We start from the raw sequence: 16,726 nt of genomic DNA, 5'->3' as shown, positions 1-16,726 counted from the left end.
TGCAGCCTCCAACTTCTCCGCTGGGTCCATGCTGGCCGAAGTGTACTGACACGAAGCGAGGAGGTAGGACTCAGACGCAGAGTGACAGTTGGCCAACAAGGCTGCAGTTTTAATAGATCGAAATTCAAAACACCTCTCAAAGAGGGAAAAAAGGCTGAACAAAAAGAGCTCCAAACTGGAGATACAAAAACGGCACTCAAAAACAGGGACAACTAAAGGCGCTCCACAAGGGAGGAAAACAAGGGGCAAACAAAGGGCGCAAGACAAAGCAAGGCAAGACATCAAACTAGGACTGTGGATCAAGGACTGTGAGGACGCTTCCATGCACTGAGATGTGACACTTCGGCACTGAGAGGAGAATTCAGGTGGCTTTTATGTCCGGGTTGATTGGGAACAGGTGGTAGTGATCATGGGCGTGGACCGGTAATCAGTGAGGCTGCAGGAAGGGCAAGTGACCTGGGGTGAGATGAGAGTTAGTACTTTCAAAATAAACCGGGAACCTGACTGTGAAAATAAAAGCATGACCCGCCACTCTGGTGGCGGCGTGACATTCCTCGTCTTTGCCCCAGCCAAAGTCCCCAGTTTCCTCGTCTCTGCCCCAGCCAAAGTCCCCAGTTTCCTCGTCTCTGCCCCAGCCAAAGTCCCCAGCTTCCTCGTCTCTTCTCCAGCCAGAGTCCCCAGCTTCCTCATCTCCGCCCCTGCCAAAGTCTCCGGTCTTGGAATCCGCCCCGGACAGCGCGGTAATGGCGGCCGACCCGGGACCCAGCGCCGGCGGCGCAAGAGAAGGGCCCACCGCGGGAACCGGCCCTGGGCGGCGCCACCCGTTTTCACCCCATGAGCCCGCAATAATGCCGCCTCCTGGGCCGCCCCCCGATCCAGAATTTATGGAATTTTGTAAGGCAGTTTTTCGCCCCTTAATTGATTCATATTCGTACCCTGATTAGGGGCAGGGTTTAGCTCCCTTCCCGTCCCCGCCCTCCCCGTTTTGGCTTGTTTTTGTTTTAGGGACGTCTGGGAGCCGTCCCTTGGTGGGGGGGTACTGTCACGTTTCAGTTTGTTTGGGTTTTTGTTTTATTTTGGTGAGTGTTGGTTGTTGGTGTTCCGGTCTTCTTCCCCAGTCTCGTTATGTTAACCTTGTCCACCTGCTTGTGTCTTCCCTTCCTGATGTGTATTGCTGATTGGTTACCCCTCCCTGCTGTGTCTCCCAGGTGTGTCCTGTTATTGTCATTAGTGTTGGTATAAGGGAGTGGTGTTCGTCTCGCCCGGGTGTGGGAGCATTGTTTGCTGTTGGAATGTCTGCAGGGTGCTTGTCTACATGTTTTGTCACAGTGGTGTCTTTTGACCAAGTTTGCCACGTCTTCTACGCCAAGTTTGCTACGTCTTCTACGCCAAGTTTGCTACGTCTTCTACGCCAAGTTTGCCACGTCTTCTACGCCAAGTTTGCCACGTCTTCTATGCCAAGTTTGCCACGTCTTCTACGCCAAGTTTGCCATGTCTTCTACGCTAAATTCGCCAAGTCTTCAAAGTCTGCCACGCCAAGTCTTCAAAGTCGGCCACGCCAAGTCTTCAACGTCAGCCACGCCAAGTCTTCACAGTCAGCCACGCCAAGTCTTCACAGTCAGCCACGCCAAGTCGTCACAGTCAGCCACGCCAAGTCGTCACAGTCAGCCACGCCAAGTCGTCACAGTCAGCCACGCCAAGTCGTCACAGTCAGCCACGCCAAGTCGTCACAGTCAGCCACGCCAAGTCGTCAGTCAGCCACGCCAAGTCGTCACAGTCAGCCACGCCAAGTCGTCACAGTCAGCCACGCCAAGTCGTCAAAGTCAGCCACGCCAAGTCGTCAAAGTCAGCCACGCCAAGTCGTCAAAGTCAGCCACGCCAAGTCGTCAAAGTCAGCTACGCCAAGTCGTCAAAGTCAGCCACGCCAAGTCGTCAAAGTCAGCCACGCCAAGTCTCTGCATCACGCCAAGTCTCTGCATCACGCAACGCCAAGTCTTCGCCATGATCTGGGTCCGCGTCCAGCCCAGTCTTCTCCCCTTCAGTCTCGTCCAGTCCTTCCCCGCCATAGTCAATAAAGTTCCTTACATCATTCTTCCACTTGCTCTTCCTGTCTGTTTCCTCCCATTTTGGGTCCATCCATACCGACACCGTGACAAAGCTAAGCGGTAACGTCAGCTGGAAGGTCTACAGTTGGTGAAAACACTGAAATTCATTCTTTTGATAAGCGTAAATCTGACAGTGTTTTCAATGGGGTATATGCCACGGAAGAGGCGGGACTGTTTTTGCACATCAGTTTTGTTCCGGTTCGGTTTGAGACGTGTGGGCTGCGTCAACATACTTGTGCTTCCGACTTTGTGCCCCTTGGTTGCGCATTCGCAACCCGGACCAGAACCAAACTGATGTGCAAAATAACGTCCCGCCTCTTCCGTGACATATACCCTATTAAACCCACATTGAAGTTGTCAGTCAGAGTGGCAACGTAAGATGGCTGCCCTCTGGCTTTACCCGCAAGGGGCGCATTGATGGCCCATGGCACTGATCTGTATATATTACTGGATAGCCGATAGCCCATGCACGCTCATGCAAGCCGTTGAAGGCCATCTCATGGGGTATATGCCACGGAAGAGACGGGGCATGATTTTGCACATCAGTTTATTTCTGGTCCGGGTCGCGAATGCGCAACCCAGGGGCATAAAGTCGGAAGCACAAGTATTTTTGACGCAGCCCACACGACGCAAACCGAACCGGAAACAAACTGTTGTGCAAAAATCAGTCCCTCCTCTTCCGTGGCATATACCCTATTCCTCCCATCTCGCAAGCAGACTACTGTATCAACTATACGTACACGTCACGTACACCTCGTAGTATGGGGTATATGCCACGAAAGAGGTGGGACTTCCGACTTTCGTGTTTTTGCACATCAGCTTTGATTCCGGTTCTGGGTTGCGACGTTGTAGCGTTCCATCACTCGCATCCCCCACACCTGTGCCCCCCAACCGCGTGCTCAATGGGCGGGAGCGCGCAGGGCGTGTCAGCTCTCTGAAGTCCTTTGGGACTGACCGACACACTACACACTCGCACCCGTCGACGGGAATGCGCAACCGAGGGGTACAAAGCCGGAAGCACAAGTATTGCGTCGCGGCCAACACATCGCGAACTGGAACCGGAATCAAAGCTGATGTGCAAAAACAGTCCCGCCTCTTCCGTGGCATAATACCCTATTGGGGCGGGGGCGGTTGGCGGGATGGTCACTATTTTTTAACAAGGTGACGGTAGCCTATGTGCTGCTTTGAACACCTTTTTCTTTTTTAATCAATTCCTTTGACCCCAATATTAGATTTGGCAGAGGCATCTTTTGTTGAAATGCAGGTATAATTCTTTAATTAAAAAACAAAACAAAAACAAACATTTTGTCCTGTAAACATCATTTATTTGAGGCAAGTTGTAAAATGCCGCAAGTCCTCTTGTTTTTGTTTAACAAATTAAAAACATCACAAATCATGCTGTTTCTACTAAATATTGTCTCAAACGTTCTCCAATTTCGATACTGTAAATGTATGTCGTGGCGGCACGGTGGTTGACTGGTTAGCACGTCGCCTCCCATTATGAGGACTCCGGTTCGAGTCCAGGCTTCGACCATTCCTGGGTGGAGTTTGCATGTTCTCCCCGTGCCTGCGTGGGTCTTCTCCGGGTACTCCGGTCTCCTCCCACATTCCAAAGACATGCATGGCAGGTTAATTGGGCGCTCCAAATTGTCCCTAGGTGTGTTTGTGAGTGTGGATGGTTGTTCGTCTCTGTGTGCCCTGCGATTGGCTGGCAACCAGTCCAGGGTGTCCCCTGCCTACTGCCCAGAGCCAGCTGAGATAGGCGCCAGCACCCCCCGCGACCCTTGTGAGGAATAAGCGGTCAAGAAAATGGATGGATGGATAAATGTATGTCGTTTCATGGGAGTGGTAATATGGCGGCCTGGAGGCTTCAATAAGCGATGTATGTATGTGCGCGTCTCGAATTCATGGTGCATTATGGGTAGCGGCGTGGTGCATTGTGGGTAGGCGAAACTATCAAACGGTCACTGAAAATATATACAGATCAGTGGGCCATGGTCTTCAGCTGACTAGACCTTCTTGCGCCAAGAGCGAACACCTTACGGATATTCTCTGTCATTTTACTTTGAATGTGGTTTTTGTGTAAATACGGCAGATTACGCAATTTACGTTCATGTTTGGCCGTTACTAAGGCGCAGGTCACAGGAAATGATCCCATAGTGGACAAGTATACACACAAATTGAGACAGCAGGGTGGATGAGAGACACGGATTTCAAATAAAATATTCTGGATCAACCGAACACGTCACAGGTGAGGTTGTGCATATACATATATGTCTTTCATTAGATAAACTAACAAGAGTTGTGGGCTTTGCTAGCTATCAACTACCTAGCTAGATAGCTAGCTAGTTAGCTAGCTACGGTGATTCGTAGTACCCGTAGTAAATGTGCAGAATGCCTTGCGTCCGTGCCCATTAGTGTTAAACTCCCTTTTATTTTATATGAATAAATGACGCAGGTGTGCGCGTAAATAACTTGAGACATATTTTCACATGGGTATTTAGATTTTCAAGAGTTCTACATTTCTATTTTTGGTAGCCATGCTACCAAATTACGTTGCGTTAAACTGTCACTGTAGCAATTCATTGTGTTCATCTAAGCCATTATGTTGTTTTGGAGCTGTAACTATACCTAACATTTACCTTTTTCCATCACTCTACTAACCAGAAAAATAGACGGCGTTTTCACGTTAGCAACCATGTGTTTGGTTAAAAAAAAAAAAAAAAAAAAAACTAAAAAGAGCCCTTTTCAATGAACTGCATTACCAAGTGAAATCACAGCAAAATGACGTCAAATGAAATACCTCAAAATGTCTGTAGACCTTTGTTGCAATCTTTGATGTTTAAAAATAGGCAATATTCGAAATGTTTTACATTTGATTCACTGTGGGTTGTACTATAAACAGTATATCTACTGTATGTACACTTCAAGGACTACGTGAGTACACTTGAGGGCTGTTACAAAAATAGTTTACCGCGAATGGTATATTGTTAAATTTTCCTGTCAAATATTTTATTGATGTTTTAAATTGTGTCCTTGGGCGTGCATACATGGTAACAACGGGGGCATGGAAAAGAGCTGTGGCTTGCAAAATAATTTTTTTTTAAACATTTTTATTAGGCCGTTTTATCGCGTGTTGACCAAAGCAATCATTGAATCATATTATTTGTACTTGTACTCTTTATGAAAAATGTTTTTAAGGTGATATTGTCTCATCTCTCTTACACTTTAAATTTGAGCAAAATTGGAATATCAGAAGTGTCATGCTGCATTCGAGGATGGTCGGAAGTCGGAAATATCCGAGTTGAAACTTCCCAGTTCCGACCTCAAAGCGTTCGAAGTGAAAGTAAACAACCAAAATGGCGGATAGTGATAAATTGTTTTTTATTTGGTCCTCAAAACTCAATTTGACCTCCAGGAAACGTACCTTTTTGCAATTTTGCTTCATTTATTGTTTTAATCTTATTTCATAAGCATTCCGTACAGTTAAGTAGTTTACCGTATAATTTCATGCAGGGATATAGCGGCAGTACTGTCACATACGTTGCGTTACATGAAGTTATGGTGAATATTTATGAATAAAGAAAGCTCTAGTTTTATACTCGAGTAAATTGTGTTTTGCCATTCAGAGTGATGTCATTGTAGTCCGTCGGTGAAGTCGGGGTCCTTGTTTTTTTCCGACTTTGCAAGTAGAATTTCCGAGTTCAAGGGGGTGTTCCCGGACGCACTTCCTGTTTGAACTCGGATATTTCCGACTTCCGACCATCCTCGAATGCAGCATTAATACAATGGCGGCTTAATGAGTTTAGTTAGTTCCGTGACCTATCGGGTATATGCCATGGAGGAGGCGGGACTTCCGACTTCTGGGTTTTTACACATCAACTTTGATTCCGGTTCTGGTTTGCGACATGTGGGCCGTGTCCCAATACTCACGCTTCCGACTTTGTGCCCCTCACGCAGATAGCAAAATGTGGTTGAATTTTTAGGGCTGGGAAAAAAAGTCGACCAAGTCAACTAGGCCAACTTTAAAAATAGGTCGACTGGAAAAATTTAAGTCGGCGCTCCGCCCGGAACCATGTTTGCGCCGTAGCCGTCCATGTTTCACACAGACCTTTTATGCCGCCGCGCAGAGTATGTTGCAAACTTCCGTGAGATGGATGCGGACACGCCAGACAGAGTAAAAAATGACTCCTGTTTGGTTGTTTGAATTTGGAAGTGTGTTGCACAGCCGCCATTAGCCAAACTGCGAGCATACATTTCTTTTACTCCAAGCGTACATGTACACTCGTACAGTATTTACAATATTTATTAGTTATGATTATGTCCTCTAGGGGTGGGAGAAGAAATCGATATCGCAATATATTGTTGCACTCTCTGTTGCAATAAATTATCGATACACTGACGGTAGATATCGATGTAATGTGTCCAGTTGTGCAGTGTTATGTTATAAATGTTTATGCACTTTAATTTGTCTCACTTTACAATGTTTACAGTTAAAAGACTAAGAGGCAGTGATGCACTATGCCAGAGGTGTCAAACTGCATTCCTCGTGGGCCGCAGTCCTGCAGGTTTTCGTGGTATCTCCAACGCACCTGATTCAATGATCAGGATAATTATCAGGCTCCTGCAGAGCTTGCTGATGAGCTTAAATATGAGTCAGCTGTGTTGAAAGTGTGAAACCTCGAAAACCTGCAGGACTGCGGCCCACGAGGAATGCAGTTTGACACCTCTGCACTATGCAGAACTTTGTACATTGTACAAAGTTTTGGCATTGAATAAATGCATAATTAGACATTTTCCTTTTTATGGGCATTTGTTGGCTTTTTCAGTCACATATCGTGATATATTGCTAAAAATGTTTTTGACAATATATCAAAAATCGTAGATGTGTATTGTGATATTATAGCTATGTGAGTCAAATATCGTCACAGTATCGAGTTGTGGTTTACCTGTATCGTCCCACCGCTAATGTCCTCATTGGTTGCAATATTTTAAAATGGAGGAAAAGCGAATGCATAGGAGGACAGAGGTACAGGCTCTTGTAAACATTTGGGAGACAAAGTCATCAGCACGACTTTGAATCGGCGTCACCCAAGCCACCATGCACGTTATTACTGCCAAGCTTGGTAAGAACAAGAACAACTAAAATGTTCATACGATCCTCCAAAAGTCGGTATAAGCTGCAAAGATACACCAAGACTATAAAACTAATGTAATTTGCCTTTATATGATTGCATAAAACATGAGCGTAAGTTAACCAGGTGTGAATATTTATTTATTTTTTTTATCTTTGAGTCACTAAATGGCAAATGGTATCTGATCAGCATCATCTTGATCATTCTTTCTCTTCTTTGAGAATGTATTTCAATAAGCTCTGAAAAATGCAGTCAGCAGTTATATAATGACGTGTAGTAGGGCTGCACGATATTGGAAAAACATGCGATATGCGATATACTTGCTGAACATAGCGATATTGATATTATTGCGATATTTAACATGTAACAAGAAATTACATTTTTTTTATTTTTATTTTTTTATTTTTTTTGTATGTGTGCGTGCGTTTGCGTGTGTGCGTTTGCGTGCGTTTGCGTGCGTGCGCGTGCGTGCGTGCGTGCAAATACGTATAAATTTATACTCATTCATTCACCTAAAACCTTATAAATATCCCATTACCCTTCGCCTTAACCAGGTACTTCAGAATCTTGCCAGAGTCGTGAGGTTTAAATGGTCAGGAGACCAGAGAAAAGGTCAGAAAAAAAAGAAATAAAGAGAAAAGAAAGGAAAATCAAAGTGAAATCCAGCACCGACCAAACACTTCCTGCCTTCCCCATGATTACAAAATCAAAGTCTTACGCCAACCCCGGAAGCCTCTAAATTCCAGCAAATTTGGCGAGATCTCAAGAGACCAGAGGAAAAACTAAAGAGAGGAAGGAGGGAAGGATCGATAAGGCAGAGAGAGATCCATAGAAGCCAGTACATCCAATCCATCAAAGTGAAGTCCAGCACCAACAAGACCCCTCCTACGTGGTTACAAAACCAGAGTCTTATGCCAACCCCAGAAACCTCATACTTCTAATAAATTAAGATCTCAAGTGACCAGAGGAAAAACTAAAGAGAGGAAGGAGGGAAGGATAGATAGAGCAAAGTGAGAACCACAGACACCAGCACCAACTGAATCAAGGGGCTGTGGGAGGGAGAGGCTACTTCTGTTGAGTTTCAGTAGATGCTGGTGCGACGGATCTGGCATGCATAAGGACCACCACCAAAGAAAGAAGCCTTCAACCGCGGTCCAGCAAAGCGAGCCCCCCCCCCCCCCGAAATCCCCAGGCCGCGGCAGCACCAAGGCCACCCCCAAGCCACCCGAGCGGACACCGGTCGGCGAGCCGACCCAGACGCCCGGAACACCCCCGCCCCAGCCCCGGCCCACACCCCCGAGCCCAAGGCCGCAGAACGAGGCCCAGCGGGCCTCCACAGCGCCCCACCGGTCCCCAGCCCCCATCCCCCCACGACCCCCCCCGCACCCCACCCAAACCCGCCACCCACCACGACCCAGGCCCCACCACCCCCGGCCCCCAAACCCCCGAACACACCCCGACCCCCAGAAATTACATTTTTATTACCTAATGAAAGAAAAACATTTTTCATGGGGCAAAATAAGCAACCTTCATGTAATCTTAGTTAATGAATTGTAATTATGTCTTGATAATTTTCTACTATTGAATGGCGATGCACATTTTAGTTAGCATCTGACTGGTCAAATTCATATAAAAAGCATTAAATTCCATATAAAACTTATTGCGTGCCTTTGCGATATGCATATTGCAAGGGCCAATATCGCGATATCGATTTATATATTGTGCAGCCCTAACGTGTAGCCATTAATGTTAGCCTAATGCTGCATTCGAGGATGGTCGGAAGTCGGAAATAACCGATTTGAAACTTCCCACTTCCGACCTCGGAGTGTTAAGAGGTGAAATTAAACAACCAAAATGGCGGGTAGTGATAAATTGTTTTTTATTTTGGTCCTCAAAACTCAATTTGACCTCCAGAAAACGTAACTTTTTGCAATTTTGTTTCATTTATTGTTTTAATCATATTTCATAAACATTCCATACATTTAAGTAGTTTACCGTATAATTTCATGCAGGGATATAGCGGCAATACTGTCACGTACGATGCGTTACATGAAGTTATGGTGAATATTTATGAATGAAGAAAGCTATCTAGTTTTATACTCGAGTAAATTGCGTTTTGTCCATTCAGAGTGACGTTACATTGTTGTCCGCCAGTGAAGTCGGGGTCCTTGTTTTTTTCTGACTTCCCGAGTGGAATTTCCGAGTTCAAGGGGGCGTTCCCGGACGCACTTCCTGGTTTGAACTCTGATATTTCCGAATTCCGACCATCCTTGAATGCAGCATAATACTATCAATTACTTTTACTCACATTAGCAACACTGAGTTGTCACCTTCCCAAATGAACTTAAACTACTGCTGATAAACTTACATTACGTTTAGCTGGTAATAGGGGTGGGTGATATGGCCTGAAAATAATATCGCAATATTTCAAAGAAATTTGAGGTGATGATATTTTTCACGATATTGGTGATAATTATTGAACTACATTGAATAGATTATTGAATAGATTTGTGATTGGTGCTTAGAACTTTTATTACAGCAAAATATTTAAGCTACCTTTTTTTCCCACAATTGAAATGTAAACAAAGCGCACATATAGCAACCGTAATGGAATGAAATGGAAATAAAAACATGCCAGCTAGTTTTTACCCTCCAAGGTCTAATTGTAGCTTGAAGCACTTGAAGCACATTTACTTAGCAAATACAAAGAAAACACAAACCTTGAGAAGTCAGTGGCAAATTGCATGAGTCAAAGTCCATTATTTCTACTGTGTGATTGATCCACATGTTGTAGAGGCAAAAAAAAAAAAAAAAAATCTTCATCAATGATACGTTAGCAGCCAATTTGTGGCGTCATACTTTGTACATCACAGGCATTGTTGAAAAATGTTTTTCCCTCGCGATTGTTTAGGCAGTGGTTATTTTGCCGTGACTGGCAACCCTCCTGCGAGCGTTATTTTTGCCGTGAATGTCTCTGATTGGTCATTCAGAGGAACGAGAAAATGCCGTGATTGCTTGTAGAAATTGTAGCTTTCTTCTGTATTCACTCTGTGTACGCCATGGATGCATGGCACCACACTGCCCCTCAAGAGGCGAAAACGCACACGAACAAACACTATTTGTCCTTACTGTTTTTTTCAATATCATCCAGCCGCGGCCACATATGCGCGTTCTCGTTTTGACAAGAACGCCCTACGGGAACGCCCCTTCAGCCCGAAGGCGACATCACTCGACGAGTTATAACGCCATAGTTGATTGGACTATACTGGCTGAAATAGCGACCAATCACAGATGAGACTACTCCACGGTAGGAAAACCAGGAAGACACTTGCGCACCAGTGTCGAGCTCTCGAAAACACCCTTCATTTTTATTAAAAACAAAGGCCTACGGTTTCGTTCAAGGCTCAAGTGCGGTAAAAAAAAAATAGTGCGATTAAAATGCCTTAATACGTGATTGTGACATTTTTCTGTGATTAATTAATCTATGAACACTTTAACTTTGACAGCCCAAGTAGCAAGATTAAAATGCGTTAATATGTGATTAATGCAACATTTTTCTGTGATTAATTAATCTATTAACGCTTTAACTTTGACAGCCCTAGTAGCAAGATAAATGCATAAAATTGAGTTTTGAATCACTACTGCCATCTGTGGCTGAAAAAATGAATCTTCACACACCCATCTTCACATACACAATGCATACATGACATCACATCCGCAGACATACCTAAATCCAGTCCGAAAACTATTGGCCAGAGGCTCACAGGAGTGGCCATTGTGAACAATGTGTTCAAATCACAATGTGTTAATGTATTAATTAGAAGATGTTTCAATCATAAATAGTCAAATAAAAAGTCTACTGTAAAGATATTTTGTGGGCAAATTGTTATAAAGCATATCATATCAGCATTTCTATAGGTCACAAATGCAGTATTCTACAATCATGTATGTTTTTTTTTTTTTTTCCTCCTCAGGCATGTTCATGGAGATGTAAGGCGTAAGAGATTTAATCATGGAACCGACATTACATTTTTCCTAATCCAGCTCCTGCTCCAGATTTCTATATGTAAGTACATTTTCGGATAGATTGTGATTCATATTTCTAAATTTCATTGCTCAGTTTTATCTGCCAGCTGCTTTTTTTTTTTTTTTTTGATTAATAGTTTAACACATTATCGTTATCTCCTTTTGTAGTGAATTTATGAAAAATCCGATATGAAATAAAATTAAGTGGACAACGGGAGGAGTTCTGCCTACTCTTCTCCATTTCGTTGAAAAATGGCAGGCCTGAAGCTTGTCACCCCGGCCACATCTCCCATGGGGCCTTTTTTTGGACTTCCATGGCAGCAGGAGGCTATCCACGATAATATCTATACACCTAGAAAATATCAGGCAAGTAGTTGCTGCTGTTGTTCAATTATGTTAACTGAACTTGACAAAGACGTTTGCTTGATTTTGCATCAAGAGTCAATAGTGAAACACATTTATTGGTTTGGTTTATTGGAAAATAAATGGCAGTTACTTGTATACAATGAAACCTCCAACGTTGAACACAATCCATTCCATGAAGGTAATCTATGTTTTGTTCAAAGTTCCAAACAACATTTCCATTTTTTTCTCTGGCACAAATTGAGACAGAGATGGTACCATCCTGACTCTGATGGACAACTACCGATGCCAGGTATCGGTCTCAATACTAGTCTTATTTTAAGGTAACAGTACTCGCGGCGTTGACCAGATATCATTATCGGCCACCTTCGTGCGGCCGTTTTACGATCAGGAACTAGAAATGAGAAATTATATGAATACAAAATTGCCATTAATTCCATGCATTAAGGAAAAATAATATATTGGGGTATATAGGTCTTTCTTTAAAGGACCCATCGAATTAAAGTGCACTTTAGTGGGGTTTTCTATCAGTAATATGCATCCCCGGCCTGCCTACAATCCAACCAGGTATGAAAAAATTTTGTCCGCTACTTCTTGAGCTTTCTCTTCCGTTCTAAAATTTTTGCTTCAAACGGGCAGATTAGACTTCCGTGACTTTGTGACATCAATAAGACACGGAAGTGCAGTCAACCCAGCTCCCTCGGGTTAGTGGCACCGCCACTGGTCACACCCACTGAAATCCAAGAAGCTGTCTCCGCCTTCCTTTTTCTCCCCCGCGAGCAAACGGCTCCGTGGAAAGCAACAGCCAGCAACAACAATCAGGATAAATTAGTTGCTTCTTTCGTCTGAATCTTTGAGAATACAGTGGATTAATTTTATTTTTGAAGGATGTGTACTGACAGCATTTCTCGAAGGACCGTTTTGTTAGTGAAAGCCTGTTCAGAGCTGCATTTGCAAATCGTTTAAACATAACATCTGTCCCAGTGATGTGACACGACTGCAAACGTGAAAGATGTAGGTTCAATGTTTCATTTTGATTTTTCATTTTGATTTATTTCCTTTCTATCCTTTCAATTAGAGATGTGCCATATCATACCTTCTTACCATTACAAGTGTATTTTTAGCGCTTAAAATGGGAGCTACATTTGTCGTGTGGAGGCTGTTTGGTTACAAGAAGTCAGATATGATAAAGCAGGCGATGGATGCATTCTACTGAAGTGGTCGCGTATTGTTTTTGCAAGATACAATCTGTGGTAATTATTTTGCCGTGACTGGCAGCTCGCCACCTAGTTGACGGGACTTTGTAATGGTAGCTGGCCGCTAAGTGGTCTCGACGAGACGGCTTGCACTTTGCAATCGCGCAGTGGCCTAAATGTGGACATTTGTGTTACTCATAACCGCTTGTAAATGTCTACACACATTCACAGCTTGTATGCTACATTGGACAGTAAGGAGGGAGAGACTGATCTATACAGGTTGGCAAGGCAAAGAGACAGAGATGGGAAGGACGTGCAGCAGGTTGGGGTAATAAAGGATAGGGATGGAAGAGTGTTGACGGATGCCAGTAGTGTGATGGATGAGAAAGAACAAAGAGTAGAAGGGATGACTGTTGTGGACCAGGAAGTAGCAAAGATTAGCAAGGATGAAGTGAGAAGGGCGTTGAAGAGGATGAAGTGTGGAAAGGAACTAGGTCCCGATGATATGCCTTTGGAGGTATGGAGGTGTCTCGGAGAGGAAGCAGTAGAATTTCTGACTGGGTTGTTCAACAGGATCTTAGATAGTGAGAAAATGCCTGAGGAATGGAGGAGGTGTGCTGGTGCCCATTTTTAAGAACAAGGGAGACGTGCAGAATTGTGGCAACTACAGAGGAATAAAGCTGATGAGCCACACAATGAAACTATGGGAAAGAGTAGTGGAAGCTAGACTGAGGGCAGAGGTGAACATTTGTGAGCAGCAGTATGGTTTCATGCAAAAAAAATAAATAAATAAAAAATAAAGAGTACGACAGAGGCAGTATTTGCTTTGAGGATGTTGATTGAGAAGTACAGAGAAGCTCAGAAGGAGCTGCATTGTGTCTTTGTTGACCTGGAGAAAGCTTATGACAGGTTTCCCAAAGAGGAACTGTGGTTTTGTATGAGGAAGTCTGGAGTGGCAGAGAAGTATGTTCAAGTAGTGCAGGACATGTATGAGGACTGAAAGACAGGGGTGAGGTGTGCTTAAAGGTGTGATGGAGGAGTTCAAGGTGGAGGTGGGACTACATCAGGGATCAGCTCTGAGCCCCTTCTTGTTTGTTATGGAATGGACAGGATGACAGACGAGGTTAGACAGGAATCCCCATGGACTATGTGTTTGCAGATGACATAGTGATCTGTAGTGAGAGCAGGGAATAGGTGGAGGAGAAGCTAGAGGCGTGGAGGTTTGCTCTGGAAAGGAGGGGAATGAAGGTTAGCCGCAGCAAGACGGAGTATCTGTGTGAATGAGAGGGACCCAAGTGGAAGAGTGAGGTTACAGAGAGAAGAGACCAAGAAGGTGGAGGAGTTGAAGTATTTAGGGTCAACAATCCAGACCAATAGAGAGTGTGGAAAATAAGTGAAGAAGCGTGTGCAGGCTGGGGTGTGAATCTCAGCACTGAGCACGATTCGATCCGCATCTCGATGCACTGCCAGCGATACGATACTTTTACGATAGATGGAATTGTCTGGCAATGCAATGCGATAAGATTCACCCTCTTCATGACGCGATACGATGCGCTAATCATTTAGTTCAAATCAATGTGATCCGATCCGATATGATGTAATTTGTTGCGATACGATGCGATTTAACATGATGCAAATAACCAAAGTGAAAAATAGAATTAAAAAAAAAATGGAATTCAGTATTGTACTACAAAATTATTTTTGCTTCATTCCTCAATAGGTACTTTGCAGTAAATTCAACAAAAGTGCTGTTTTTGCCATCTTAAAAACACTCATTGAGTAACTTAAAGTGACACTTTCAATAGTGCAATCAATGTTTGTTCATATTAGTGTCTGCAAAACATACTGCTTATATGAACTCACTGGGAGGTAGGCTAATACAGTATTGATGAGCAGAAAGTGCAAAACTTATACCCTTTCACAATTGGGTTTTGTGCAAAGGAAATGTAAATGTACTGAGAAAGCGCTTTATAAAGTTGAGTTGTTACACTGTACATTTCTGAATAAGCATTAGTAACTAGTAGTATGGTTTAGTTGTATGAACATGTTTTTACCAAAACATTAACGATAACTCTCCTACAAGCAAAATTGCATTGTAACCCAACATGGCCAGGGTTGTAAGGGCCTTTTATAGCTGCTGACAGCTATAGTTGTTTAAAAAGAAAATTAGTTTGAGGTATTTCTCCAAAAGTTTAAACTTGACGGTGTTCGACTTTGGGGTTTCACTGTATCAGTAATAATATGGTATGGAATTAAATTGTACTTCAGTTTCTTGTATTTTTTTAAAGTTAGATTTTGGTTGCCATAAAAAGTTTTTTCCTTCTTACACCTCATGAATGACTTGAATCTTCTTACACAGGTAGAACTTCTTGAAGCAGCTCTTGAACATAATACTATTGTCTGCTTGAATACTGGCTCAGGGAAGACATTTATTGCAGTTCTCCTCACAAAGGAGCTTTCCCACCAAATCCGTGGACAATACCAAGGAAATGCGAAGAGGACTGTATTTCTTGTCAACTCAGGTACTTGCAAAATAGAATTCATGATGATTGGGTGTGTCCCAACTACCATTCAATTAAATGGTATCTTTTTTTTCTTTTTTTTCTTTTGTCCAAATATCACACAGTTGTGTTTTGTGCACAATTATTAAAAATGTTATTAAATTAGTTGGAAAGTAATAGGGATTAGAGTTGTCGCGATACTAAAATATAAACTTGATATTGATACTCAGGAAAATACTTGAAGCCATTTTCGATACCACGGAGATAAAAAAAAAATAAAAATCATCCATCCATCCATTTTCTTAACCGCTTACTCCTTACAAGGGTAAAAAAACAATCAATTAAATTAAATTATTAACTCATTCACTCCCAGGCATTATCACTGAAGCAAGCCCGCTGTTTTACTGGATTTTGACGGATTTTGCAAGGCCCACAGCTCTGTTGTATTGCTATAAAAACATAAAACCTACCAAAAGAAAGATAAGTCTTCCTTCATCAGGAAAAGGAAAAAAAAGTACGTTTGTATCAATTTGCTTTAGAATATACCTAAGTTTCATCATTATTCACAAACTTGTTGAAAATACTGAGAAAAAGAGCTTGTCGCCACATGGCCCTGGCTGATCTCTTATACTCTGCTGCCACCTGCTGGCCGTTTTTTGTCATAACTACCATTGCATATATTTTTAAATACTACTGAAATAACCGGTTGTTTTGTTATTTTTTAAATGAATGAATTATTAGTTCACCACTAGATGCCATGAGATAACACTGAGTGTCCTTTTTAAAATTGCATTGTGCCGTTTAAAAAGGTAATGTTAAAGCTTTTTCTACATCATGCATGCTCCACCAATACCCAGGTGAGTATGAAGAGTCCTGGCTGTTTTACTCTGATTGCAACTATCAGCTTTTATCTTCACTTTATCGTAGAGTGGGCGGACCCTGCTCACTCCACAGTTTCTTTGGGGAGGGGTGGAGTTTTTCTTACCTCATTTGAAGTTATGTCTTCGTTTGTCAACTGTGGCTGTCGCTTTTAGATCATGCACGTACTTGCACGCGCACCATGAATGAGCCTGACAGATGCTGCAGTTGCGCTTTTGGCCAGAGGTGGCAGTTGCGAGTAAAAAAATTGCACACAATTGACAAACTGCACAAAGATCCTTTAAATGCACAACAAAGGTATCATCCATATTAATCTTCTGACTCAAGAATTTATTTTGGATACAGTATATGAAAATTTTGTTGTAGATGGATATTTCCAATATCTGAGTTGGGCTCCTTTTGCTAAAGCCCTTTATTATGTCCCAAGGAATCCCCGTATAAAATTTGCCGCTTTTATCCACAAGTGCACAATCCACTGAAAAATGTGTGCTAAGGCGTAGAGGGAGGGCATTGGCGGAAGT

General features: G+C 43.1%; 1 protein-coding gene across 6 annotated transcripts in view; it reads left to right on the top strand.

The window, feature by feature from the left end:
- Positions 1-3,258: 3,258 nt before the first annotated feature.
- dicer1 (dicer 1, ribonuclease type III) overlaps positions 3,259-16,726 on the top strand; it is a 419,383-nt gene continuing 405,915 nt past the window's right edge. For 2 of the 6 annotated variants that reach the window (XR_013287765.1, XM_077540062.1), the window contains exons 1-4: positions 3,262-4,356; positions 11,215-11,306; positions 11,435-11,632; positions 15,185-15,347. Coding sequence is in view for 5 of the 6 variants with exons in the window: in XM_077540062.1 (XP_077396188.1) it covers positions 11,519-11,632; positions 15,185-15,347 (277 nt within the window). In the remaining variant the exon portion in view is untranslated. Of the gene's footprint in view, positions 4,357-11,214; positions 11,307-11,434; positions 11,633-15,184; positions 15,348-16,726 lie in introns of all 6 variants that reach the window. The other 4 variants (XM_077540065.1, XM_077540064.1, XM_077540063.1 and 1 more) reach the window with 4 other exon arrangements.

The sequence above is a fragment of the Festucalex cinctus genome, chromosome 12 (assembly GCF_051991245.1).
Source record: "Festucalex cinctus isolate MCC-2025b chromosome 12, RoL_Fcin_1.0, whole genome shotgun sequence".
Classification (NCBI taxonomy): Eukaryota; Metazoa; Chordata; class Actinopteri; order Syngnathiformes; family Syngnathidae; genus Festucalex; species Festucalex cinctus.
The sequence above is the reverse complement of the archived record's forward strand: the minus strand, read 5'-3'. Positions and strand labels throughout refer to the sequence as shown.